Below are 26,904 nucleotides of genomic sequence, written 5' to 3'. Positions count from 1 at the left end.
GTCTCCAGCCAGACCCATACTGTATATATAGCTGTCTCCAGCCAGACCCATACTGTATATATAGCTGTCTCCAGCCAGACCCATACTGTATATATAGCTGTCTCCGGCCATACTGTATATATAGCTGTCTCCAGCCAGACCCATACTGTATATATAGCTGTCTCCAGCCATACTGTATATATAGCTGTCTCCAGCCATACTGTACTTAAAGCTCTGTCTCATATGTCCTCCTCAGATAGGCTTAGTCCCAATCACCCGTATTATCTCTTGCTCAATCCTTATGTTCTGGGTGTTGATGTCGGCATCTCCCACCGTGCCATTCTCATACCTAAAGAAAGAAAGAAAGAAAGAAAGAAAGAAAGAAAGAAAGAAAGAAAGAAAGAAAGAAAGAAAGAAAGAAAGAAAGAAAGAAAGAAAGAAAGAAAGAAAGAAAGAAAGAAAGAGAGAGGAGAGAGAGAGAGAGAGAGAGAGAGAGAGAGAGAGAGAGAGAGAGAGAGAGAGAGGAGAGAGAGAGAGAGAGAGAGGAGAGAGAGAGAGGAGAGAGAGAGAGAGAGAGAGAGAGAGAGAGAGAGAGAGAGAGAGAGAGAGAGAGAGAGAGAGAGAGAGAGAGAGAGAGATTGATTTTGGGTTGTGTTCATTAGGGCACGAAACATTTTTAAACAGAAAATGTGTTTTTGGACAAGTCATGGTAGTTGCTCCCTGTTTCAGTCGGTTTTCTTTCATTTGGTGTCTAATAAACACAACCCTGATGTACTGTATGTAGTCCTACTAGCTGTGTTGTGTTTCAGTGAAATGTGATTGAAAGGTCAGTGAAATGGGATTGAAAGGTCCGTGAAATGGGATTGAAAGGTCAGTGAACGGGGATTGAAAGGTCAGTGAAATGGGATTGAAAGGTCAGTGAAATGGGATTGAAATGGGATTGAAAGGTCAGTGAAATGGGATTGAAAGGTCAGTGAAATGGGATTGAAAGGTCCGTGAAATGGGATTGAAAGGTCAGTGAAATGGGATGGAAAGGTCAGTGAAAGGTGATTGAAAGGTCAGTGAAATGGGATTGAAAGTTCCGTGAAAGGGATTGAAAGGTCAGTGAAAGGGGATTGAAAGGTCAGTGAAATGGGATTGAAAGGTCAGTGAAATGGGATTGAAAGGTCAGTGAAATGGGATTGAAAGGTCCGTGAAATGGAATTGAAAGGTCCGTGAAATGGGATTGAAAGGTCCTTGAAATGGGATTGAAAGGTCCGTGAAATGGGATTGAAAGGTCCGTGAAATGGGATTGAAAGGTCCGTGAAATGGGATTGAAAGGTCAGTTAAATGGGATTGAAAGGTCAGTGAAATGGGATTGAAAGGTCCGTGAAATGGGATTGAAAGGTCAGTGAAATGGGGTTGAAAGGCCCGTGAAATGGGATTGAAAGGTCAGTGAAATGGGGTTGAAAGGTCAGTGAAATGGGATTGAAAGGTCAGTGAAATGGGATTGAAAAGGGATTGAAAGGTGATTGAAAGGTCAGTGAAAGTCCAGTGAAAGGCGATTTTGTTTTCGTGTTTTAGTTTACTGAAGCTTCATACTCACACGAAGAAGAATCTTGTACAGACGTGGTCGGATATTGGACACACCCACGTGTCCCCATGTTTCTGAAGCTCCTTTGATGTTATCACTGAGGAAACAATAATCAATCAATCTATCAGTCAATCGATTGCTTTATACATTATATAGACCAGGGTTTCCCAAACTCGGTCCTGAGGGGCCCCCCTCCGGTGAACGTTTAGTTTTTCTCCCAAATAACCAACTAAACATCAAGCTTTAATTACTGCTTGTATAGTTCTAATGCAAAATTAGGGGGGGAGGGGGGGGGGGGGGGGGGCACCACGACAGAGTATTGGGAAAAACCTGATTTATAGACCAACCAAATAAGCTTCAGGCTACAAATGCAGGACAGTCATGTCTGTTTATTTTGATAATGATAAGTTGTACTGGAAGGTGAAAGGATTGCGTTCTGTACCTTCACAAAGTGCGATGCAGTTTAAATTCCTGCTCTGAAGAAACCTGGACTGGCCGTGTCTTTCCTGGAAGGACAAAGAGTTACTGTAAAACACATTCAATATAACTTGGAACAAAATAATTTATTTACTTAGATGTGCCTGTATGTAATTCTGTTCCAGCAGTGTGTTTTGTTATACAGTATGTCAATGTCTTCAGATGTAAAACAATGTAAATACCTGTTGTATGGTGTTGATGCGGTTGTAACGTTTGACCAGCTCCTGTTTGGTGGTCACGTGGTGCTGTCCTTTACCCATTCCTGAGTATCCATATGAGACGCTAGAGACAGGACTCAGGTAGATACCCTTCCCATACGCAGCACCATGCAGCTTGTACAGGACATTTGAACAAAGGGTGAACTGAAGGTAACCATTTTATCAGAGTTGAAGGAAAAATGGCTTTAAAAAAAAAAAAAAAAAGTTTTAAACGACTACCATATCAGATAGACAGGAGATCTAAAATTGTTGTCCCTTGGTACAATTATCTAAGATTACATTTTAGAAATGAATGTGTTTGTTACTTTGAGTGTTACATACCTGCAGTTTTGTGCATGAGGCGTTGACAAGTCCATTTCTCAGAATAGAATGCCAGTTCTCTATGTGGGAACCACTGGAGAAACAGAATGACAGAGATGTTCGAGTGACTCTAGAATGGTGTGTGTATGTGTGTGTGTGTGTGTGTGAGTGAGAGACTTACTGGAATGCGAAGGTGCTGCCATGTAGTTTCCTAGCGACCCGGAAGCGTGCTTCTTTAGCAGGAGGGCTGCTGGTCAACAGGAACTGATGTGGAGTGTGCATGAACTTCAGTTGCTATATAGGTGGCGGAACGAAAATAGAGAACAAAATGTGACTGGAGTACAGTCAGGGGAGCAACTTTCACTGGGGACATGTCCCCCCCACCCCACATTCTGAAATTGCATTTTTTGTCCCCCCCCCAGTTTTCTCATTGGAATGTGATACAAAACGAGGCGACGGTGTGCTTTAGGACCAAGCGGACGCCTCCGAGCGGTCGGGTAGGATGTTTAGATTGTTTATCCGACTAAATAAAATATTATTTAGAAAATATATAAAATATTATATATAATTATATTATATATAAAATATATTTTTTTAAAGTTATGTCCCCCACTTCTAAAATCACAGTTGCGCCCCTGGGTACAGTAACCCCAAAAAGTTGAGAACCACTGATTACAAAAAAACTAGGCACTGACAGCCTTTTTTTTGTGTTTTTTTTTAACACTGTCTTCCACATATTATCAGCTGCTACCTCCAGAAAGTGAATGAACAGTGGTATTGTCCCAGCGTACCCTGTTCAGCGGTAGCTTGACAATATGTGATCTGTTGCTTGATGTGATCCATTGCAGCAGAGGGTGAGCAAGAGGATCTATTGTGTCCATCTGTTTCTTGATTGATGAATACGGACCCTGAAAAAAAAAAAATTGCGATCATACATAGTAAATGAATGAGTCGGTAAATGAAGAGACATTTGAAAAACGTTTGAATGTACGATTTCATTGGTTGCGTTAGTCACCTGGGTCATCTCCCTGATGGTCATGATGCTGTCCAGAGCTTTCTGCAGTCGATCGTAGCTCTTCTTCTGTGACGGAAGAAAACACGTTATACAGGTTAGCTTCAGTAAAAAGGAAGACCTGTAAGAGATACTAAAGTCTGATTTATCAGCCAGGTCGCACACCACTGTAAAGTCTGATTTATCAGCCAGGTCTCACACTGCTGTAAAGTCTGATTTATCAGCCAGGTCTCACACCACTGTGAAGTCTGCTTTATCAGCCAGGTCGCACACCACTGTGAAGTCTGATTTATCAGCCAGGCCGCACACCACTGTGAAGTCTGATTTATCAGCCAGGCCGCACACCACTGTGAAGTCTGATTTATCAGCCAGGTCTCACACTGCTGTAAAGTCTGATTTATCAGCCAGGTCTCACACCGCTGTAAAGTCTGATTTATCAGCCAGGTCTCACACTGCTGTAAAGTCTGATTTATCAGCCAGGTCTCACACCGCTGTAAAGTCTGATTCATCAGCCAGGTCGCACACCACGGTAAAGTCTGATTTATCAGCCAGGCCGCACACCACTGTAAAGTCTGATTTATCAGCCAGGCCGCACACCACTGTGAAGTCTGATTTATCAGCCAGGTCTCACACTGCTGTAAAGTCTGATTTATCAGCCAGGTCTCACACCGCTGACTACATCAAATAATGCAGTGAGTTGATGAGTTCATGTGGCCTGAACAGCGTGCTAGTCCAGTACCTTGGGACTGAAGGCCAGAGACTTGAGGTTGTACGGGTCGACCTCAGTACCTTGGGACTGAAGGCCAGAGACTTGGGGTTGTATAGTCGACCACAGTACCTTGGGACTGAAGGCCAGGGACTTGGGGTTATATGGTTGACCACAGTACCTTGGGACTGAAGGCCAGGGACTTGGGGTTGTATAGTCGACCACAGTACCTTGGGACTGAAGGCCAGGGACTTGGGGTTGTGTGGGTCGACCTCAGTACCTTGGGACTGAAGGCCAGAGACTTGGGGTTGTATAGTCGACCACAGTACCTTGGGACTGAAGGCCAGGGACTTGGGGTTATATGGTTGACCACAGTACCTTGGGACTGAAGGCCAGGGACTTGGGGTTGTATAGTCGACCACAGTACCTTGGGACTGAAGGCCAGGGACTTGGGGTTGTGTGGGTCGACCTCAGTAACTTGGGACTGAATACCAGAGACTTGGGGTTGTATAGTCGACCACAGTACCTTGGGACTGAAGGCCAGGGACTTGGGGTTGTATGGTCGACCACAGTACCTTGGGACTGAAGGCCAGGGACTTGAGGTTGTGTGGGTCGACCTCAGTACCTTGGGACTGTATGGGTCGACCACAGTACCTTGGGACTGAAGGCCAGAGACTTGGGGTTGTGTGGGTCGACCACAGTACCTTGGGACTGTATAGGTCGACCACAGTACCTTGGGACTGAAGGCCAGAGACTTGGGGTTGTGTGGGTCGACATCAGTACCTTGGGACTGTATGGGTCGACCACAGTACCTTGGGACTGAAGGCCAGAGACTTGAGGTTGTGTGGGTCGACCACAATACCTTGGGACTGAAGGCCAGGGACTTGGGGTTTTACGGGTCGACCTCAGTACCTTGGGACTGAAGGCCAGGGACTTGAGGTTGTACGGGTCGACCTCAGTACCTTGGGACTGAAGGCCAGATACTTGGGGTTGTGTGGGTCGACCTCAATACCTTGGGACTGAAGGCCAGGGACTTGGGGTTTTACGGGTCGACCTCAGTACCTTGGGACTGAAGGCCAGGGACTTGAGGTTGTACGGGTCGACCTCAGTACCTTGGGACTGAAGGCCAGATACTTGGGGTTGTGTGGGTCGACCACAGTACCTTGGGACTGAAGGCCAGGGACTTGGGGTTGTACGGGTCAACCACAGTACCTTGGGACTGAAGGCCAGAGACTTGGGGTTGTGTGGGTCGACCACAGAGGGGTATGGCTCGAAGATGATGCTCTTTCGGGAGGACTCCAGAGCTGCCCGGCACATGGCTACCAACAAGTCCACTACCTGGAGGTCAAAACCCAGTAGGGTAGTTATAATCACTGTGTGTGTGTGTGTGTGTGTGTGTGTGTGTGTGTGTGTGTGTGTGTGTGTGTGTGTGTGTGTGTGTGTGTGTGTGTGTGTGTGTGTGTGTGTGTGTGTGTGTGTGTGTGTGTGTGTGTGTGTGTGTGTGTGTGTGCCTTTTAATGTCGTGTGTGTGTGTGTGTGTGTGTGTGTGTGTGTGTGTGTGTGTGTGTGTGTGTGTGTGTGTGTGTGTGTGTGTGTGTGTGTGTGTGTGTGTGTGTGTGTTTGTATGCATGTCTGTATGTGTGTGCATGTCTGATTGCCTGTGTGTATGTGTGTATGTATGTGTGTGTGTGTGTATGCATATATGTGTGTGTGTGTGTGTGTGTCAATGTGTCTGTGAATGTGTGTGTGTGCGTGTGTTTGTGTATATGTGTCTTACCTCTGCTCCATTCGACACCTCCTCTGCAGCTCCTGCCATCACTCCCAAGGTGTAGAAAGAAAACACGCACAGTTCCCTGCTACACACTGCAGGCTGTAAACACACACAGTTCCCTGCTACACACTGCAGGCTGTAAACACACACAGTTCCCTGCTACACACTGCAGGCTGTAAACACACACAGTTCCCTGCTACACACTGCAGGCTGTAAACACACACAGTTCCCTGCTACACACTGCAGGCTGTAAACACACACAGTTCCCTGCTACACACTGCAGGCTGTAAACACACACAGTTCCCTGCTACACACTGCAGGCTGTAAACACACACAGTTCCCTGCTACACACTGCAGGCTGTAAACACACACAGTTCCCTGCTACACACTGCAGGCTGTAAACACACACAGTTCCCTGCTACACACTGCAGGCTGTAAACACACACAGTCCCCTGCTACACACTGCAGGCTGTAAACACACACAGTTCCCTGCTACACACTGCAGGCTGTAAACACACACAGTTCCCTGCTACACACTGCAGGCTGTAAACACACACAGTTCCCTGCTACACACTGCAGGCTGTAAACACACACAGTTCCCTGCTACACACTGCAGGCTGTAAACACACACAGTTCCCTGCTACACACTGCAGGCTGTAAACACGCACAGTTCCCTGCTACACACTGCAGGCTGTAAACACACACAGTTCCCTGCTACACACTGCAGGCTGTAAACACACACAGTTCCCTGCTACACACTGCAGGCTGTAAACACACACAGTTCCCTGCTACACACTGCAGGCTGTAAACACACAGTTCCCTGCTACACACTGCAGGCTGTAAACACTCAGAGAAAATCCAACTATTATAGTAACTACTATATTTCCGTAGTAAAGCTATCCAGATAACAGAATATTTGATATCACTTTACTTTAATACTGCATGTATAATTCCTTGTTATGTGGTTGTAGTAAGCATGTATTGTCCCCTAATAATGTCTCAGAATTATCCGGACTAAATAACAAACGTTTTAAGAGAGCATACCTTCAACATAGAGGCGTATTGAAAGACGTGTCGTTCGTCACAGACCACACAGTATTCATTCAGAGTGGGGATCCTCCGTTCTGCGTATTTCATTACCTACAATCCACACAGAAAGGAATCGGTCAACGTTATGACGTATTACTATAGCAGATGAGAAAACCATAATATCCCCAGTTACTGTAGTTATATTTCTGCCTCAGAAAAAAAACACATCTGAAAAATAGACTTGCCTCAAGCCGTTCAAGGTTTTGTTTTTGCCGTATGGCAAAATGTGATTAACCTGGATACTGTTTAAAACCTGAGATTAACCTGGATACTGTATAAAACCTGAGATTAACCTGGATACTGTATAAAACCTGAGATTAACCTGGATACTGTTTAAAACCTGAGATTAACCAGGATACTGTATAAAACCTGAGATCAACCTGGATACTGTTTAAAACCTGAGATTAACCTGGATACTGTATAAAACACGAGACGAAGCTGGATACTGTGTAAAACCTGAGATTAACCTGGATACTGTATAAAACCTGAGATGAACCTGGATACTGTATAAACCTGAGATTAACATGGATACTGTATAAATGCTCTCAACAAAGTTTCAACAAGAGCCCATTACATCAACCACTCACTCACTGGGGTGGCAGGTAGCCTAGTGGTTGGAGCATTGGACTATTAACCGAAAAGTTGCTAGATTGAATCCCCGAGCTGACAAGGTAAAATCTGTCATTCTGCCCCTGAACAAGGCAGTTAACCCACTGTTCCTAGACCATAATTGAAAATAAGAATTTGTTCTTTTAACTGACTTGCCTAGTTATTAAATAAAGGTAAAAAAAAATATCAAATTCACTAAATTTGCATGTCATGTCAGTAAGGGCAAAGTTATTAGTCCTTACCTGTACTAAGAACCCATGTTGCAGGGTGGGGGCTGACTTGCAGTGAGTAAAGGCTTGGGATGAGAACAGCAGCTCAATCAGCTGTTTAGTTGTGATGTGAGCCGGAGACTTGACAGCAGACACCGCCACCCTCTGAGGAGAGAAGAGAGGACATGATGTCACCATGGATGGATAGAAACCAAAACGTGACAAAATAATGTTGACACTGAAGATGGCTAATTTGAATGAGCAAATACGCAAACAAAGTTACAACAATTTCAAGCATTTTAGTAACCATATATGGCATTAGCTCGGTTCTGGATTTATTTGTGTTTTGTTGCCACAGCAATCATAGGAGTACAGAAACCAGGCTAACATGGCATTAATGAGACCTGCACTCTTAGAAAAAAAGGTGCTATCTAGAACCTAAAAGGGTTCTTTGGCTGTCCCAATAGGAGAACCCTTAGAAGAACCCTTTTTGGTTCCAGAACGCTTTTGGTTCCAGGTAGAACCCTTTTGGGTTCCATGTAGAACCCTTTCCACAGAGGAACAGAGGTTCTACCTAGGTTGGTAGCTAGGTTGGTAGGTAGGTAGGTAGGTAGGTAATTAGGTAGGTAGGTAGGTAGGTAGGTAATTAGGTTGGTAGGTAGGTAGGTAGGTAGGTAGGTAGGTAGGTAGGTAGGTAGGTAGGTAGCTGAGGATAGCTGATGATAGGTCCTGGCCATACTAGGTAGGTAGTTGAGGATAGCTGATGATAGGTCCTGGCCATACTAGGTAGGTAGTTGAGGATAGGTCCTGGCCATACTAGGTAGGTAGTTGAGGATAGCTGATGATAGGTCCTGGCCATACTAGGTAGGTAGTTGAGGATAGGTCCTGGCCATACTAGGTAGGTAGTTGAGGATAGCTGATGATAGGTCCTGGCCATACTAGGTAGGTAGTTGAGGATAGCTGAGGATAGGTCAGGCCATACTAGGTAGGTAGTTGAGGATAGCTGATGATAGGTCATGGCCATACTAGGTAGGTAGTTGAGGATAGCTGATGATAGGTCCTGGCCATACTAGGTAGGTAGTTGAGGATAGCTGAGGATAGGTCCTGGCCATACTAGGTAGGTAGTTGAGGATAGCTGATGATAGGTCATGGCCATACTAGGTAGGTAGTTGAGGATAGCTGATGATAGGTCCTGGCCATACTAGGTAGGTAGTTGAGGATAGCTGATGATAGGTCATGGCCATACTAGGTAGGTAGCTGAGGATAGCTGATGATAGGTCCTGGCCATACTAGGTAGGTAGCTGAGGATAGCTGATGATAGGTCCTGGCCATACTAGGTAGGTAGCTGAGGATAGCTGATGATAGGTCCTGGCCATACTAGGTGGGTAGTTGAGGATAGCTGAGGATAGGTCCTGGCCATACTAGATAGGTAGTTGAGGATAGCTGATGATAGGTCATGGCCATACTAGGTAGGTAGTTGAGGATAGCTGATGATAGGTCCTGGCCATACTAGGTAGGTAGTTGAGGATAGCTGAGGATAGGTCCTGGCCATACTAGGTAGGTAGTTGAGGATAGCTGATGATAGGTCCTGGCCATACTAGGTAGGTAGTTGAGGATAGCTGATGATAGGTCATGGCCATACTAGGTAGGTAGCTGAGGATAGCTGATGATAGGTCCTGGCCATACTAGGTAGGTAGCTGAGGATAGCTGATGATAGGTCCTGGCCATACTAGGTAGGTAGCTGAGGATAGCTGATGATAGGTCCTGGCCATACTAGGTGGGTAGTTGAGGATAGCTGAGGATAGGTCCTGGCCATACTAGATAGGTAGTTGAGGATAGCTGATGATAGGTCCTGGCCATACTTGGTAGGTAGTTGAGGATAGCTGAGGATAGGTCCTGGCCATACTAGGTAGGTAGTTGAGGATAGCTGATGATAGGTCCTGGCCATACTAGGTAGGTAGTTGAGGATAGCTGATGATAGGTCCTGGCCATACTAGGTAGGTAGTTGAGGATAGCTGAGGATAGGTCGTGGTCATACCTTGCCATTAGTTGTGTACGTGAGGAGTTCTCCTCTGGTGTTCTTGATGGTGTAAGTCATTGTCCGATTCATAAGGCGATTCACTTTCAGCTCCGGTCCAATCATCTTCACCTTCAGAACATGCTCCTGGCCACTGGACCTGGGTCACACAGGGAAAGGAGCAGAGATGGTGAAGATCCATGAAACTACAAGGCTATGGAGTAACAACCCTTAGACCTGACATTAACCACTCTTGTATATCTGAGGATTTGATAGGTTTGTGAAATTTGGTAATTCCTTCACCTTGCCTTCTAATAGTTTGGGTGGAATTGATGCCATATTGCTTAAACCTATTCAGAATACACCACTAGGATTAATGATACAGAAGTGCAATAAGGCTGAGTGTGGACTGCAGCAGTGTACTTGGACATGGGTGAGAGGATGCTGAGTCCAGCCCTGAACCTCTTGATGGTTCCTCCAGGTTTGAACCAAGTGTGTCTGGTCTTCTGTTGGGCCGTGAGGGTTTCATTACTCAGGTACTTCCACTGCTGGGACACAAAGCTAGAGATGACCCTGAGAGAGAGAGGAGGAGGAGGAGGGAGAGAGAGAGAGAGAGAGAGGGGGAGAGAGAGAGGAGGAAGAGGAGGAGGAGGGGGGATAGAGAGAGAGAGGGGGGGGGGGAGAAAGAGGTCACTCACGTCCATTGCTTTGCTTTTTGTTCTGTCCACTCCATTGCCTCCATTGATTTATCTTTTCACATTCTTAGTAGTTTTAATATTAAAACCTATGTAGCAGAGGGGATTTGAGGGGGGGGGGGGGTCGGGTAGCCCTGCCAAAATGTTCCCTTGGGACATAACAATAGTCCTTCCAGACAGATATTATAGCATGTCTAATAGCGTAGTTATAATGCTTTCCAGTGAACGGTTTGAGCAGAAAATGACACTTCTACTGTGTTGGTGAGATATAGACTAAACTAAACTAGACTAATCTAAACTAGAAAAATCTAAACTAGACTAGACTAATCTAAACTAGACTAATCTAAACTAGATTAGACTAATCTAAACTAGACTAGACTAATCTAGACTAGACTAAACTAATCTAAACTAGACTAATCTAGACTAAACTAGACTAAACTAATCTAAACTAGACTAGATTAATCTAAACTAGACTAGACTAAAGTAGACTAGACTAAACTAGACTAAACTAAACTAGACTAGATTAATCTAAACTAGACTAGACTAAACTAGACTAGACTAAACTAGACTAGACTAAACTAATCTAAACTAGACTAATCTAGACTAAACTAGACTAAACTAATCTAAACTAGACTAGATTAATCTAAACTAGACTAGACTAAAGTAGACTAGACTAAACTAGACTAAACTAAACTAGACTAGATTAATCTAAACTAGACTAAACTAGACTAGACTAGACTAAACTAGACTAGACTAAACTAATCTAGACTAGAACTCTAGGTCAATAGTCAGAGTCTTATGATGCTCACTTCTGCAGCTGTAGTCCCAGGCTGAATCCTTCTCTGTTAGAAGGTTGGAACACCTCCACAGAGGGTGCTGGCCCATTCAGGTATTGGGACAGAGAGAAGCGCAGCCGGACAATAATAGGCTCTGTTGGGATGATCTTCCAGGCCCTGGCTACTTCATCCTGGAGACAAGACAGCAAACTGTGTCAGAAACATGGGAAGATCCTCAGGGACATCCTAGATAACATGGGAAGATCCTCAGGGACATCCTAGACAACATGGGAAGATCCTCAGGGACATCAACATGGGAAGATCCTCAGGGACATCCTAGACAACATGGGAAGATCCTCAGGGACATCAACATGGGAAGATCCTCAGGGACATCAACATGGGAAGATCCTCAGGAACATCCTAGACAACATGGGAAGATCCTCAGGGACATCCTAGACAACATGGGAAAATCCTCAGGGACATCCTAGACAACATGGGAAGATCCTCAGGGACATCCTAGACAACATGGGAAGATCCTCAGGGACATCCTAGACAACATGGGAAGATCCTCAGGGACATCCTAGACAACATGGGAAGATCCTCAGGGACATCAACATGGGAAGATCCTCAGAGACATCCTAGACAACATGGGAAGATCCTCAGGGGCATCAACATGGGAAGATCCTCAGGGATATCCTAGACAACATGGGAAGATCCTCAGGGACATCCTAGACAACATGGGAAGATCCTCAGGGACATCCTAGACAACATGGGAAGATCCTCAGGGACATCAACATGGGAAGATCCTCAGAGACATCCTAGACAACATGGGAAGATCCTCAGGGACATCAACATGGGAAGATCCTCAGGGACATCATAGACAACATGGGAAGATCCTCAGGGACATCCTAGACAACATGGGAAAATCCTCAGGGACATCAACATGGGAAGATCCTCAGGGACATCATATAGAACTTAAAATATATACTTGTATGTGATACATATCGTGATCATGGTGGGTAGTGTAGTCGACTCACATCCAGGAAGCTGACATTGATTAGCATGTCAACGTCCACATCGTCAATGGACCCATGCTCTCTGGAGAGGAGGAAGAAGAAGACAGGAAGTCATGAGTCATTTACACTCTAGTCATTTAGCAGACGTCCTTATCCACACATCTGTGTATTTTTGACCTCTTTCGTACTTTTCCGTGTGAAATGATAACAAGCAGATGCCTTCCCTTTGTGGCCCCGTTAACTCAAACCACATCCTACTATCTCTGTCAGTAAGTGAAGCAAACCAAGGTTTCTATGGAACTGGTCGTACCTGACGGAGACAGCCGTGTCAGCGTAGATGGCCTTCACCGAATCTATGTCCATGTCCAGCTGAGGATGTCTGTAGAGGTCAGTAGCACAGCCCTCCTACAGAGAGAGACAACAACACATGTACCTTAGAGACAAACCCTGTTAGTTAACTACCTTAAAGTCAGGATTAAACAGTACTAGACAGAATAGCTTCAATAAGAACAGAGAGAGAGAGAGAGAGAGAGAGAGAAAATAACCAGTTAACACCACAACATTGACACATAACCACACACAACATATTTACCTAACGGACAAAACCAGATGGCCATCACGGAGAGTAAAATAGAATATTATACTAGACACAATACCATCAAATACAACAGGAAGTACAACAGGGAGTACAACAGAGAGTACAACAGAGAGTACAACAGGAAGTACAACAGAGAGTACAACAGGAAGTACAACAGAGAGTACAGCAAAGAGTACAACATACAACAGAGAGTACACAAGAGAGTACACCAGAGAGTACACCATACAACAGAGAGTACAACATAAAACAAAGAGTACAACATACAACAGAGAGTACAAAATACAGCAGAGAGTACAACAGAGAGTACAACATACAACAGAGAGTACAACATACAACAGAGAGTACAACATACAACAGAGTACAACAAAGAGTACAAAATACAGCAGAGAGTACAACAGAGAGTACAACATACAACAGAGAGTACAACATACAACAGAGAGTACAACATACAGCAGAGAGTACAACATACAGCAGAGAGTACAACATACAACAGAGAGTACAACATAAAACAGAGAGTACAACATACAACAGAGAGTACAACATACAACAGAGAGTACAACATAAAACAAAGAGTACAACATACAACAGAGAGTACAACATACAGCAGAGAGTACAACAGAGAGTACAACATACAACAGAGAGTACAACATACAACAGAGAGTACAACATACAGCAGAGAGTACAACATACAACAGAGAGTACAACAGAGAGTACAACATACAGCAGAGAGTACAACATACAACAGAGAGTACAACATACAACAGAGAGTACAACATACAACAGAGAGTACAACATACAACAGAGAGTACAACATACAGCAGAGAGTACAACATACAACAGAGAGTACAACAGAGAGTACAACATACAGCAGAGAGTACAACATACAACAGAGAGTACAACATACAACAGAGAGTACAACAGAGAGTACAACATACAACAGAGAGTACAACATACAACAGAGAGTACAACATACAACAGAGAGTACAACATACAACAGAGAGTACAACATACAACAGAGAGTACAACATACAGCAGAGAGTACAACATACAACAGAGAGTACAACAGAGAGTACAACATACAGCAGAGAGTACAACATACAACAGAGAGTACAACATACAACAGAGAGTACAACAGAGAGTACAACATACAACAGAGAGTACAACATACAACAGAGAGTACAACATACAACAGAGAGTACAACAATAAGCAGAGAGTACAACAGAGAGTACAACATACAACATACAACACACATCAGCTGGTTAATGGAGTCAAGGGGCTGTACTGTAGGATCAGCTGGTTAATGGAGTCAAGGGGCTGTACTGTAGGATCAGCTGGTTAATGGAGTCAAGGGGCTGTACTGTAGGATCAGCTGGTTAATGGAGTCAAGGGGCTGTACTGTAGGATCAGCTGGTTAATGGAGTCAAGGGGCTGTACTGTAGGATCAGCTGGTTAATGGAGTCAAGGGCCTGTACTGTAGGATCAGCTGGTTAATGGAGTCAAGGGGCTGTACTGTAGGATCAGCTGGTTAATGGAGTCAAGGGGCTGTACTGTAGGATCAGCTGGTTAATGGAGTCAAGGGGCTGTACTGTAGGATCAGCTGGTTAATGGAGTCAAGGGGCTGTACTGTAGGATCAGCTGGTTAATGGAGTCAAGGGCCTGTACTGTAGGATCAGCTGGTTAATGGAGTCAAGGGGCTGTACTGTAGGATCAGCTGGTTAATGGAGTCAAGGGGCTGTACTGTAGGATCAGCTGGTTAATGGAGTCAAGGGGCTGTACTGTAGGATCAGCTGGTTAATGGAGTCAAGGGGCTGTACTGTAGGATCAGCTGGTTAATGGAGTCAAGGGCCTGTACTGTAGGATCAGCTGGTTAATGGAGTCAAGGTGCTGTACTGTAGGATCAGCTGGTTAATGGAGCTGTATGCTAGCCTTGCTCTCCGTGAATCCTTCCTAATCCCCACACAGTGAGAGTCACAACACATAAATAGAACCATTCAGAGCCCCACACAGTGAGAGTCACAACACATAGATAGAACCATTGGTAATCCCCACACAGTGAGAGTCACAACACATAGATAGAACCATTCAGAGCCCCACACGGTGAGAGTCACAACACATAGATAGAACCATTCAGAGCCCCACACAGTGAGAGTCACACCACATAGGTAGAACCATTGGTAATCCCCACACAGTGAAAGTCACAACACATAGATAGAACCATTCAGAGCCCCACACAGTGAGAGTCACACCACATAGATAGAACCATTGGTAATCCCCACACAGTGAGTCACAACACATAGATAGAACCATTGGTAATCCCCACACGGTGAGAGTCACAACACATAGATAGAACCATTCAGAGCCCCACACGGTGAGAGTCACACCACATAGATAGAACCATTCAGAGCCCCACACAGTGAGAGTCACAACACATAGATAGAACCATTCAGAGCCCCACACAGTGAGAGTCACAACACACAGATAGAACCATTCAGAGCCAAGGATTTACACTGTACACACACCTAGTACCAGCAACGTTGCTTTGGGTCTCTGGCATTTGCCTCCTTTCTAATCTTCTCTACTTTACATATTTCTGATACTGAATGTTATCAGATCTTCAACCAAAACCTAATATTAGATAAAGGGAGCCAGAGTGAACAAATAACACAACAATTACATACTTATTTCATTCATTTCACGAAGCTATACAATACCTATTTCTCCCTGTGTGAAAAAAGTAATTGCCCCCTTACACTCAATAACTGGCTGTGTCATCTTTACACTCAATAACTGGCTGTGTCATCTTTACACTCAATAACTGGCTGTGTCATCTTTACACTCAATAACTGGCTGTGTCATCTTTACACTCAGTAACTGGCTGTGTCATCTTTACACTCAATAACTGGCTGTGTCATCTTTACACTCAATAACTGGCTGTGTCATCTTTACACTCAATAACTGGCTGTGTCATCTTTACACTCAGTAACTGGCTGTGTCATCTTTACACTCAATAACTGGCTGTGTCATCTTTACACTCTATTACTGGCTGTGTCATCTTTACACTCAATAACTGGCTGTGTCATCTTTACACTCAATAACTGGCTGTGTCATCTTTACACTCAATAACTGGCTGTGTCATCTTTACACTCAATAACTGGCTGTGTCATATTTACACTCAATAACTGGCTGTGCCATCTTTACACTCAATAACTGGCTGTGTCATCTTTACACTCAATAACTGGCTGTGTCATCTTTACAATCAGTAACTGGCTGTGTCATCTTTACACTCAATAACTGGCTGTGTCATCTTTACACTCAATAACTGGCTGTGTCATCTTTACAATCAGTAAGTGGCTGTGTCATCTTTACACTCAGTAACTGGCTGTGTCATCTTTACACTCAGTAACTGGCTGTGTCATCTTTACACTCAATAACTGGCTGTGTCATCTTTACACTCAATAACTGGCTGTGTCATCTTTACAATCAGTAACTGGCTGTGTCATCTTTACACTCAGTAACTGGCTGTGTCATCTTTACACTCAATAACTGGCTGTGTCATCTTTACAATCAGTAACTGGCTGTGTCATCTTTACACTCAATAACTGGCTGTGTCATCTTTACACTCAATAACTGGCTGTGTCATCTTTACACTCAGTAACTGGCTGTGTCATCTTTAGCTGCAATGACTCCAACCAAACACTTCCTGTAGTTGTCTCTCACATCGCTGTGGAGGAATTTTAACCCGCCCTTCCATGCAGAACTGTTCAAACTCTGTGACATTTGTGGGTTTTCAAGCATGAACTGCTTGTTTCAAGTCCTCACACAACATCTCAATTGGGATTAGGTGTGGACTTTAACTAGGCCATTCCAAATCTTCAAATGTGTTGCTTATTAGTCATTTTCATGTAGACTTGATTGTGTGTTTTGGATCATTGTCTTGCTGCATGACCCAGCTGCACTCCAGCGTCAGCTCACAGGCGGATGGGCTGACATTGTCCTGTAGAATTATCTGATACAGAGCAGAATTCATGGTTCCTTCTATTAAGGCAAGTCATTAATTTCCTGATGCAGCAAAGCATCCCCAAACCATCACACTACCACCCCCATGCAGGACCGTTGGTATGAGGCAGCAGGTGCCGTTAGGGGCGACAGGTAGACTAGTGGTTAAAGCATTGGACTAGTAACTGGAAGGTTGCAAGATCAAATCCCCCGAGCTGATAAGGTAAAAATCTGTCGTTCTTCCCCTGAACTAGGCAGTTAACCCACAGTTAACCCACATGCTGTCATTGTAAATAAGAATTTGTTCTTAACTGACTTGCCTAGTTAAATAAAGGTAAAATAAATACAAAATGAGGTTGTTACTGTGGAATGCAGTGTTTGGTTTTCACCAGGCATAATGGGACCTGTGTCGTCCATAACGTTATCCTTTTGACTCATCTGTCCATAGAACATTCTTCCAAGAGTCTTGATGATCATCCAGGTGCTTTTTGACAAACAGGAGTCAACTTTAAGGATGAGATGGGTCCCATTATGTCTGGCGAAAACCAGTCATTGCAGGTAAATGTGGCACAACCAGTTATTGAGCGTAAGGGGGCATTATAACGTTCTCACACAGGGGAATGGGGTGTTGCATAACTTTGTTCATTACATATTTTTTTTAAACCAAGTATAAATCTTTTTAGTTATTTGTTAACTCAGGTTCCCTTTATCTAACATTAGGTTTTGGTTGAAGATCTGACAACATTTAGTATCAGAAATATACAAAAATAGAGAAAATCAGAAAAGGGACAAATACTTTTTCACGGCTCTGGTACATCAACCCATACAGCTCCATTGAGAGCTACTGTACATCAACCCATGCAGCTCCATTGGGAGCTACTGTACATCAGCCCATACAGCTCCATTGAGAGCTACTGTACATCAGCCCATACAGCTCCATTGAGAGCTACTGTACATCAACCCATACAGCTCCATTGAGAGCTACTGTACATCAGCCCATGCAGCTCCATTGAGAGCTACTGTACATCAGCCCATACAGCTCCATTGAGAGCTACTGTACATCAGCCCATACAGCTCCATTGAGAGCTACTGTACATCAGCCCATACAGCTCCATTGAGAGCTACTGTACATCAACCCATACAGCTCCATTGAGAGCTACTGTACATCAGCCCATACAGCTCCATTGAGAGCTACTGTACATCAGCCCATACAGCTCCATTGAGAGCTACTGTACATCAGCCCATACAGCTCCATTGAGAGCTACTGTACATCAGCCCATACAGCTCCATTGAGAGCTACTGTACATCAACCCATACAGCTCCATTGAGAGCTACTGTACATCAGCCCATACAGCTCCATTGAGAGCTACTGTACATCAGCCCATATAGCTCCATTGAGAGCTACTGTACATCAGCCCATGCAGCTCCATTGAGAGCTACTGTACATCAACCCATGCAGCTCCATTGAGAGCTACTGTACATCAGCCCATACAGCTCCATTGAGAGCTACTGTATATCAGCCCATACAGTTCCATTGAGAGCTACTGTACATCAACCCATACAGCTCCATTGAGAGCTACTGTACATCAACCCATACAGCTCCATTCAGAGCTACTGTACATCAACCCATACAGCTCCATTGAGAGCTACTGTACATCAGCCCATACAGCTCCATTGAGAGCTACTGTACATCAACCCATACAGCTCCATTGAGAGCTACTGTACATCAGCCCATACAGCTCCATTGAGAGCTACTGTACATCAGCCCATACAGCTCCATTGAGAGCTACTGTACATCAGCCCATATAGCTCCATTGAGAGCTACTGTACATCAGCCCATGCAGCTCCATTGAGAGCTACTGTACATCAACCCATGCAGCTCCATTGAGAGCTACTGTACATCAGCCCATACAGCTCCATTGAGTGCTACTGTACATCAGCCCATACAGCTCCATTGAGAGCTACTGTACATCAACCCATACAGCTCCATTGAGAGCTACTGTACATCAACCCATACAGCTCCATTGAGAGCTACTGTACATCAGCCCATGCAGCTCCATTGAGAGCTACTGTACATCAGCCCATACAGCTCCATTGAGAGCTACTGTACATCAGCCCATACAGCTCCATTGAGAACTACTGTACATCAACCCATACAGCTCCATTGAGAGCTACTGTACATCAACCCATACAGCTCCATTGGGAGCTACTGTACATCAGCCCATACAGCTCCATTGAGAGCTACTGTACATCAGCCCATATAGCTCCATTGAGAGCTACTGTACATCAACCCATACAGCTCCATTGGGAGCTACTGTACATCAGCCCATACAGCTCCATTGAGAGCTACTGTACATCAGCCCATACAGCTCCATTGAGAGCTACTGTACATCAACCCATACAGCTCCATTGAGAGCTACTGTACATCAGCCCATGCAGCTCCATTGAGAGCTACTGTACATCAGCCCATACAGCTCCATTGAGAGCTACTGTACATCAGCCCATACAGCTCCATTGAGAGCTACTGTACATCAGCCCATACAGCTCCATTGAGAGCTACTGTACATCAGCCCATACAGCTCCATTGAGAGCTACTGTACATCAGCCCATACAGCTCCATTGAGAGCTACTGTACATCAGCCCATACAGCTCCATTGAGAGCTACTGTACATCAGCCCATACAGCTCCATTGAGAGCTACTGTACATCAACCCATACAGCTCCATTGAGAGCTACTGTACATCAGCCCATGCAGCTCCATTGAGAGCTACTGTACATCAGCCCATACAGCTCCATTGAGAGCTACTGTACATCAGCCCATACAGCTCCATTGAGAGCTACTGTACATCAGCCCATACAGCTCCATTGAGAGCTACTGTACATCAGCCCATACAGCTCCATTGAGAGCTACTGTACATCAGCCCATACAGCTCCATTGAGAGCTACTGTACATCAACCCATACAGCTCCATTGAGAGCTACTGTACATCAACCCATACAGCTCCATTGAGAGCTACTGTACATCAGCCCATACAGCTCCATTGAGAGCTACTGTACATCAGCCCATACAGCTCCATTGAGAGCTACTGTACATCAGCCCATACAGCTCCATTGAGAGCTACTGTACATCAACCCATACAGCTCCATTGAGAGCTACTGTACATCAGCCCATACAGCTCCATTGAGAGCTACTGTACATCAGCCCATATAGCTCCATTGAGAGCTACTGTACATCAGCCCATGCAGCTCCATTGAGAGCTACTGTACATCAACCCATGCAGCTCCATTGAGAGCTACTGTACATCAGCCCATACAGCTCCATTGAGAGCTACTGTATATCAGCCCATACAGTTCCATTGAGAGCTACTGTACATCAACCCATACAGCTCCATTGAGAGCTACTGTACATCAGCCCATGCAGCTCCATTGAGAGCTACTGTACATCAGCCCATACAGCTCCATTGAGAGCTACTGTACATCAGCCCATACAGCTCCATTGAGAGCTACTGTACATCAACCCATACAGCTCCATTGAGAGCTACTGTACATCAACCCATACAGCTCCATTGGGAGCTACTGTACATCAGCCCATACAGCTCCATTGAGAGCTACTGTACATCAACCCATACAGCTCCATTGAGAGCTACTGTACATCAGCCCATACAGCTCCATTGAGAGCTACTGTACATCAGCCCATACAGCTCCATTGAGAGCTACTGTACATCAGCCCATATAGCTCCATTGAGAGCTACTGTACATCAGCCCATGCAGCTCCATTGAGAGCTACTGTACATCAACCCATGCAGCTCCATTGAGAGCTACTGTACATCAGCCCATACAGCTCCATTGAGTGCTACTGTACATCAGCCCATACAGCTCCATTGAGAGCTACTGTACATCAACCCATACAGCTCCATTGAGAGCTACTGTACATCAACCCATACAGCTCCATTGAGAGCTACTGTACACCAGCCCATGCAGCTCCATTGAGAGCTACTGTACATCAGCCCATACAGCTCCATTGAGAGCTACTGTACATCAGCCCATACAGCTCCATTGAGAGCTACTGTACATCAACCCATACAGCTCCATTGAGAGCTACTGTACATCAACCCATACAGCTCCATTGGGAGCTACTGTACATCAGCCCATACAGCTCCATTGAGAGCTACTGTACATCAACCCATACAGCTCCATTGAGAGCTACTGTACATCAGCCCATACAGCTCCATTGAGAACTACTGTACATCAACCCATACAGCTCCATTGAGAGCTACTGTACATCAACCCATACAGCTCCATTGAGAACTACTGTACATCAACCCATACAGCTCCATTGAGAACTACTGTACATCAACCCATACAGCTCCATTGAGAGCTACTGTATGAACATTATTACATGGATTTCGCATAAGAACTCCTCCAACTCCTCGGTGCAACTCTCCATTTCATCCGATTGGTTGTCCGTCCAGTCACACTCTTCTGATTGGTTGTCAGTACAGTGGCACTGATCGGATTGGTTGTTGGTCCAGCGCTGACACTCAACGTCCTGTTGTTGGTCAAAAATGGAAGGACGCTATGAGTCATACAGGTTAACTGTACTGTAGTCATACAGGCCAACTGTACTGTAGTCATACAGGCCAACTGTACTGTAGTCATACAGACCAACTGTACTGTAGTCATACAGACCAACTGTACTGTAGTCATACAGACCAACTGTACTGTAGTCATACAGACCAACTGTACTGTAGTCATACAGACCAACTGTACTGTAGTCATACAGGCCATCTGTACTGTAGTCATACAGGTTAACTGTACTGTAGTCATACAGACCAACTGTACTGTAGTCCTACAGGTTAACTGTACTGTAGTCATACAGACCAACTGTACTGTGGTCATACAGGCCAACTGTACTGTAGTCATACAGGTTAACTGTACTGTAGTCATACAGGCCAACTGTACTGTGGTCATACAGACCAACTGTACTGTAGTCATACAGACCAACTGTACTGTAGTCATACAGGCCAACTGTACTGTAGTCATACAGGCCAACTGTACTGTAGTCATACAGGTTAACTGTACTGTAGTCATACAGACCAACTGTACTGTAGTCCTACAGGTTAACTGTACTGTAGTCATACAGGCCAACTGTACTGTGGTCATACAGACCAACTGTACTGTAGTCATACAGGTTAACTGTACTGTAGTCATACAGACCAACTGTACTGTAGTCATACAGGCCAACTGTACTGTAGTCATACAGGCCAACTGTACTGTAGTCATACAGGCCAACTGTACTGTAGTCATACAGACCAACTGTACTGTAGTCATACAGACCAACTGTACTGTAGTCATACAGGTTAACTGTACTGTAGTCATACAGGCCAACTGTACTGTAGTCCTACAGGTTAACTGTACTGTAGTCATACAGACCAACTGTACTGTGGTCATACAGACCAACTGTACTGTAGTCATACAGGCCAACTGTACTGTAGTCATACAGACCAACTGTACTGTAGTCATACAGACCAACTGTACTGTAGTCATACAGACCAACTGTACTGTAGTCATACAGGCCAACTGTACTGTAGTCATACAGACCAACTGTACTGTAGTCATACAGACCAACTGTACTGTAGTCATACAGACCAACTGTACTGTAGTCATACAGACCAACTGTACTGTAGTCATACAGACCAACTGTACTGTAGTCATAAAGACCAACTGTACTGTAGACTACAGATGGAACGAGGGAGGAAGAACGAGAAAGTAACAGACAGAGGAAGGGAGGCTGTACATGACATATTTACACAATAGAAACATGGACTCACCATCTGGCCAGTTCTTGGCTTCAACGACAGTCTTTACTATCCAGTCCAGTAGTGATCGATGAAGTAAAACAGCAGGTTGTTCTGGTGGTCAACACATATGATCTTAAACACTTTACCTGTCCCCACGGTGATCGCATCTGCAACAATAAATGAGTGTACATTAGTTCCCTCAGTACTTATATATACACTGAGAGTACAAAACATTAAGAACACCTGCTCTTTCCATGACATAGACTGACCAGGTAAATCCAGGTGAAAGCTATGATCCCTTATTGTATGTCAACTGTTAAATCCACTTCAATCAGTGTAGATGAAGGAGAGGAGACAGGTTAACTTTTTACTGCTGTGAGATAAATCAGGATCACACAGAGTGTTTCCTGGTAGTCTTTAACAAATCTATTTTGAAACAAAAGTAAACACCTCACACACATGGATATGGGCTTAAAGAAGAGAAGACACCTGGACCAAGTCCGATATAGAGAAATGTATTACATTTTGATTTTAGATCCCAAGATTACACTTTATATACATCACAGAAGACTGAAATATAACAAAACTGTTTTGACGTAGAAACACTGGATTTTCGGTGTCATTTTTTAATATTAATTATGAAATTATGAAAAATATGAATAACATTCCACCCATGAGGCCACTAGGTAATTTGATTGCAGGAAAGGGCAGGAGAAGGATTTTTAAGCCTTGACACATGGATTGTGTATGTATGCCATCCAGAGGGTGAATAGGCAAGACAAAATATTTAATTGCCATTGAACGGGTACCCGGACAGCTGATGAAACTGAGGAGTATTTCTGTCTGTAATAAAGTCCTTTTGTGGGAAAAACTAATTCTGATTGTCTGTGCCTGGCTCCCCAGTGGGTGGGCCTATGCCCTCCCAGGCTGTGCCCCTGCCCAGTCATGTGAAATCTATAGATTAGGGCCTAATGATTTTGCTTTTTGTTCAGTATCCAATATTTTGTTTGTTTTTGAAAATAAATATATTTTATTACGGTTTAGATGGTACAAGGATTCTCTACACTTGCTTGTTTTGTCACATATAAAGTGAAATTTGGCAAACTATTAGAATTTTGGCATTTTGGCGATTTCCCTCTGTGTACCCTCTGTGACTTCTAGGAAGATTTGAACCCACTAACCCCCCCCCCCAAAACATTTCTCCAAGTTTCACCATCATTGTAAAGCCCGAGTTATTTTGTATCTTAGACAAAGTTATTTATGTAGATTATTATGTATTTAATGTGATTTGGGATTCAACCCTGTTACGTGAACTTAACTCTTATTTCAATACGGTAGAACTTTATTTATATATATATATTTCTTTCAAAAGAAACATTAACATCTAATAGTCAATTCTGGTGTTCTGTGGGTAAAAACTGAGCGGGTTGAGCATAACACATCAACCCTTTAACCCTGTTAGACAGGCTAGAAATGTATTAATAATGTCATTTATTTTGTTGTGTGTGAATCTTACATTCACTTGCCCGTCCCTGCTGTACACAACAAGCTTCCATTCCCCCTGTGGCGATACATGGCTGATTTAACTAGTAATTACCAGTTGGAGGGGCATATTTTTCACAGATGTGGAGAATTCCAACTTCCCACTTGGTTACGAATGCACCATACCACTGGTAACCGTCCACTGTAGGGCTGTATAGTATCACTCGTTGGAAGTAGAGGTCGTAGACCTACACTTTTGAAAAAACATGGAGCGTAATATTTTTTTTTAAATCGATACAAACTAAAATAAAAAATTATAAAAGCAGCCTAGTGCACTATTTTTCATTATTAAATTAAGCTGAAAATCTTTTTAACCTCTTTAGATGAAAAACTAGCTTTTTTTATGAAGTTGAATATTTGCTCTTTATGACAGATGGTAAAAATAGATGAAACTTTCTTCTTTTTTTTTTACTCACCATTCACAATCAAAATTATACCACTGCCAAAGTTTTGGCTTTGTGGCCCCCAAAAAAATTCTCCACTGATCAATACCTAAAGAGTCATTTAAGAAGCCGAATTAGGATCCACTTTGGCCGTCCTGTAGACTAGATGTTATAGCCATGCATTTCTGAAATACTGTCGGGCTTTATATGCATTTGAGCAAAGATGGAAATGTATCTACATGTATTTGCAATACATTTTACGCAACGTTTTATCCCCCGTACGGGATAGCAAGGATTAGTTCAACAAGTTCAACAAGTTGATTCTGATTCTTAGTTCACCTGTTGATTCTGCTAATCAAATGTTGATTCTGCTAATCAAATGTTGATTCTGCTAATGGCTCTAATGTACTTCTCATATGTTCAAACAGGAGGATGTGATCAAGAAATGCCAGGATTTAGCCTCCCGAATGGCACAGCGGTCTAAGGTGTTACTATAGACACGGGTTCATATCCTGGGCTGTGCCACAACCGGCCGTGGCCTGGAGTCCCATAGGATGTTGCACAATTGAGCCTGTGTCGTCCGGGTTAGGGGAGGATTTGGCCTGGGAGGCTTTACTTGGCTCATCACACTCTAGCGACTCCTTGTGGCGGTCCGGGTGCCTGCAGGCTGACCACGATCGCCAGTTGAACAGTGTTTCCTCCGACACATTGGTGCGGCTGGATTCGGTGTTAAGCTGGCGGGTGTTAAGGAGCGCGGTTAGGCGGGTCATGTTTCTGGAGGACACATGACTCCACCTTTGTCTCTCCCGAGCTCGTTGGGGAGTTGCAGCGATGAGATAAGATTGAAACTGGGGAGAAAAAGGAGGGGTAAAATACCCCAAAATGAAAATAAAAGACATACCAGGATGTAATATGAAAGACAAGATAAACAGTCCACTGTCACTGTGGTGCACTTAAGGAATTATAGATTTTTATACAACGGGTTACCAAAATATTCAAATAAGGATGAATTTATTCACTGGTTTTAACCTATCAGCATTCAGAATTAGACCCACCCGTTGTATAAATAACAATAATTCCATTCTTACCTTTTCGAGAACAGGAGAACCAGCGGTGTCCGATGGGTTAATTTATAAAAAGTCGCTGGAACTCCAATGTAAAAAAGAAAAAAGAAAGAAAAACAGAAATTGGAAAAAAAGGACAAAAAGAAAAGGCAATGAAAAGTAATATGAACAGGATCCAATCAAAAGGAGTAACCCTTAAAACATTTGTAAAGGCATCTGTTCCATTGTTCATAGGAAGCAGGTTCCAGTCCGTGTGGGGCGACTGTCGGCGAGCAGTAATCCAGGTAATCCACACTAAACTGTATCTGTGTCTCCCAATGTTAATGCAAAAGGTCTGTGGGTGTCTGTCTGTCTGCTTGCTTGCCTGCCTGCCTGTCTTTCTGCTCGTCTGTCTGTCTGCCTGCCTGCCTGCCTTCCTGCCTGCCCTTTCTTTCTGTTTGTCTGCCCTTTCTGTCTGCCCTTTCTGTCTGCCCTTTCTGTCTGTCTGTCTGTCTGTCTGTCTGTCTGTCTGTCTGCCTGTCTGTCTGCCTGTCTGTCTGCCTGCCTGTCTGCCTGTCTGTCTGTCTGTCTGTCTGTCTGTCTGTCTGTGTCAGCTGTAGGTCCTGTAGGAAGCTGATCACAAAAACCTCATCCATGAGGAGAGGAGAGGAGAGGAGAGGAGAGGAGAGGAGAGGAGGGGAGAGGAGGGGATAGAAGAGGAGGGGATAGAAGAGGAGAGGAGAGGAGAGGAGAGGAGAGGAGAGGAGAGGAGATGGTTATTAGGGAGATTGAGGTATCAAGAGAAAATAGATGTAACAACATCAAAATACTTTAGGTCTCTCTGTCTCTGTTATTCTATTAAACTCATAGTTAGTTTATTGTAAGGTTAGGCTAGAAGACAATTTCAACACATACCTTCAATTTGGTTCAACGTGATTTTTATGTGCCATGTCGGAGACCTTCGTGTACTATAAATAATTTACAGAATGAGGGGTAGTCTGGTATCCTGTAGCCTGGTCCCAAATCTATTTGTGCTATCCTGCCAACCGGGAGGAGCCAATGCATGAATAGACACTGACCAGTTGCTAAGACAGC

At 44.1% G+C, this 26,904-nt stretch overlaps 1 protein-coding gene across 3 annotated transcripts; it reads right to left on the bottom strand.

Moving 5' to 3' along the window:
• Positions 1-55: 55 nt before the first annotated feature.
• On the bottom strand, positions 56-26,341 carry LOC129854927 (protein mono-ADP-ribosyltransferase PARP6-like). 3 transcript variants are annotated; one of them, XM_055922109.1, is made up of 20 exons: positions 25,855-26,341; positions 22,872-23,008; positions 21,440-21,589; positions 12,758-12,852; positions 12,469-12,529; positions 11,465-11,622; positions 10,384-10,533; positions 9,982-10,120; positions 7,977-8,108; positions 7,081-7,176; positions 6,043-6,135; positions 5,478-5,603; positions 3,563-3,628; positions 3,339-3,455; positions 2,729-2,841; positions 2,569-2,641; positions 2,212-2,361; positions 1,995-2,058; positions 1,565-1,649; positions 56-328 (listed from the first exon to the last, which is right to left on the bottom strand). In XM_055922109.1, the coding sequence occupies exons 2-20, from the start codon at positions 22,872-22,874 to the stop codon at positions 232-234; spliced, it is 1,968 nt and encodes a 655-aa protein (XP_055778084.1). In that variant the 5' UTR covers positions 22,875-23,008; positions 25,855-26,341; the 3' UTR covers positions 56-231. The 3 variants fall into 3 exon arrangements, with proteins under 3 accessions (XP_055778084.1, XP_055778085.1, XP_055778086.1); XM_055922110.1 differs by lacking the exon at positions 5,478-5,603; XM_055922111.1 differs by lacking the exon at positions 21,440-21,589.
• Between the last annotated feature and the right edge of the window lie 563 nt (positions 26,342-26,904).

Source organism: Salvelinus fontinalis, chromosome 5 (genome assembly GCF_029448725.1).
Source record: "Salvelinus fontinalis isolate EN_2023a chromosome 5, ASM2944872v1, whole genome shotgun sequence".
In the NCBI taxonomy this organism is placed as follows: Eukaryota; Metazoa; Chordata; class Actinopteri; order Salmoniformes; family Salmonidae; genus Salvelinus; species Salvelinus fontinalis.
Note: the sequence above shows the minus strand (reverse complement) of the source record. Positions and strands in the feature narration are given on the sequence as shown.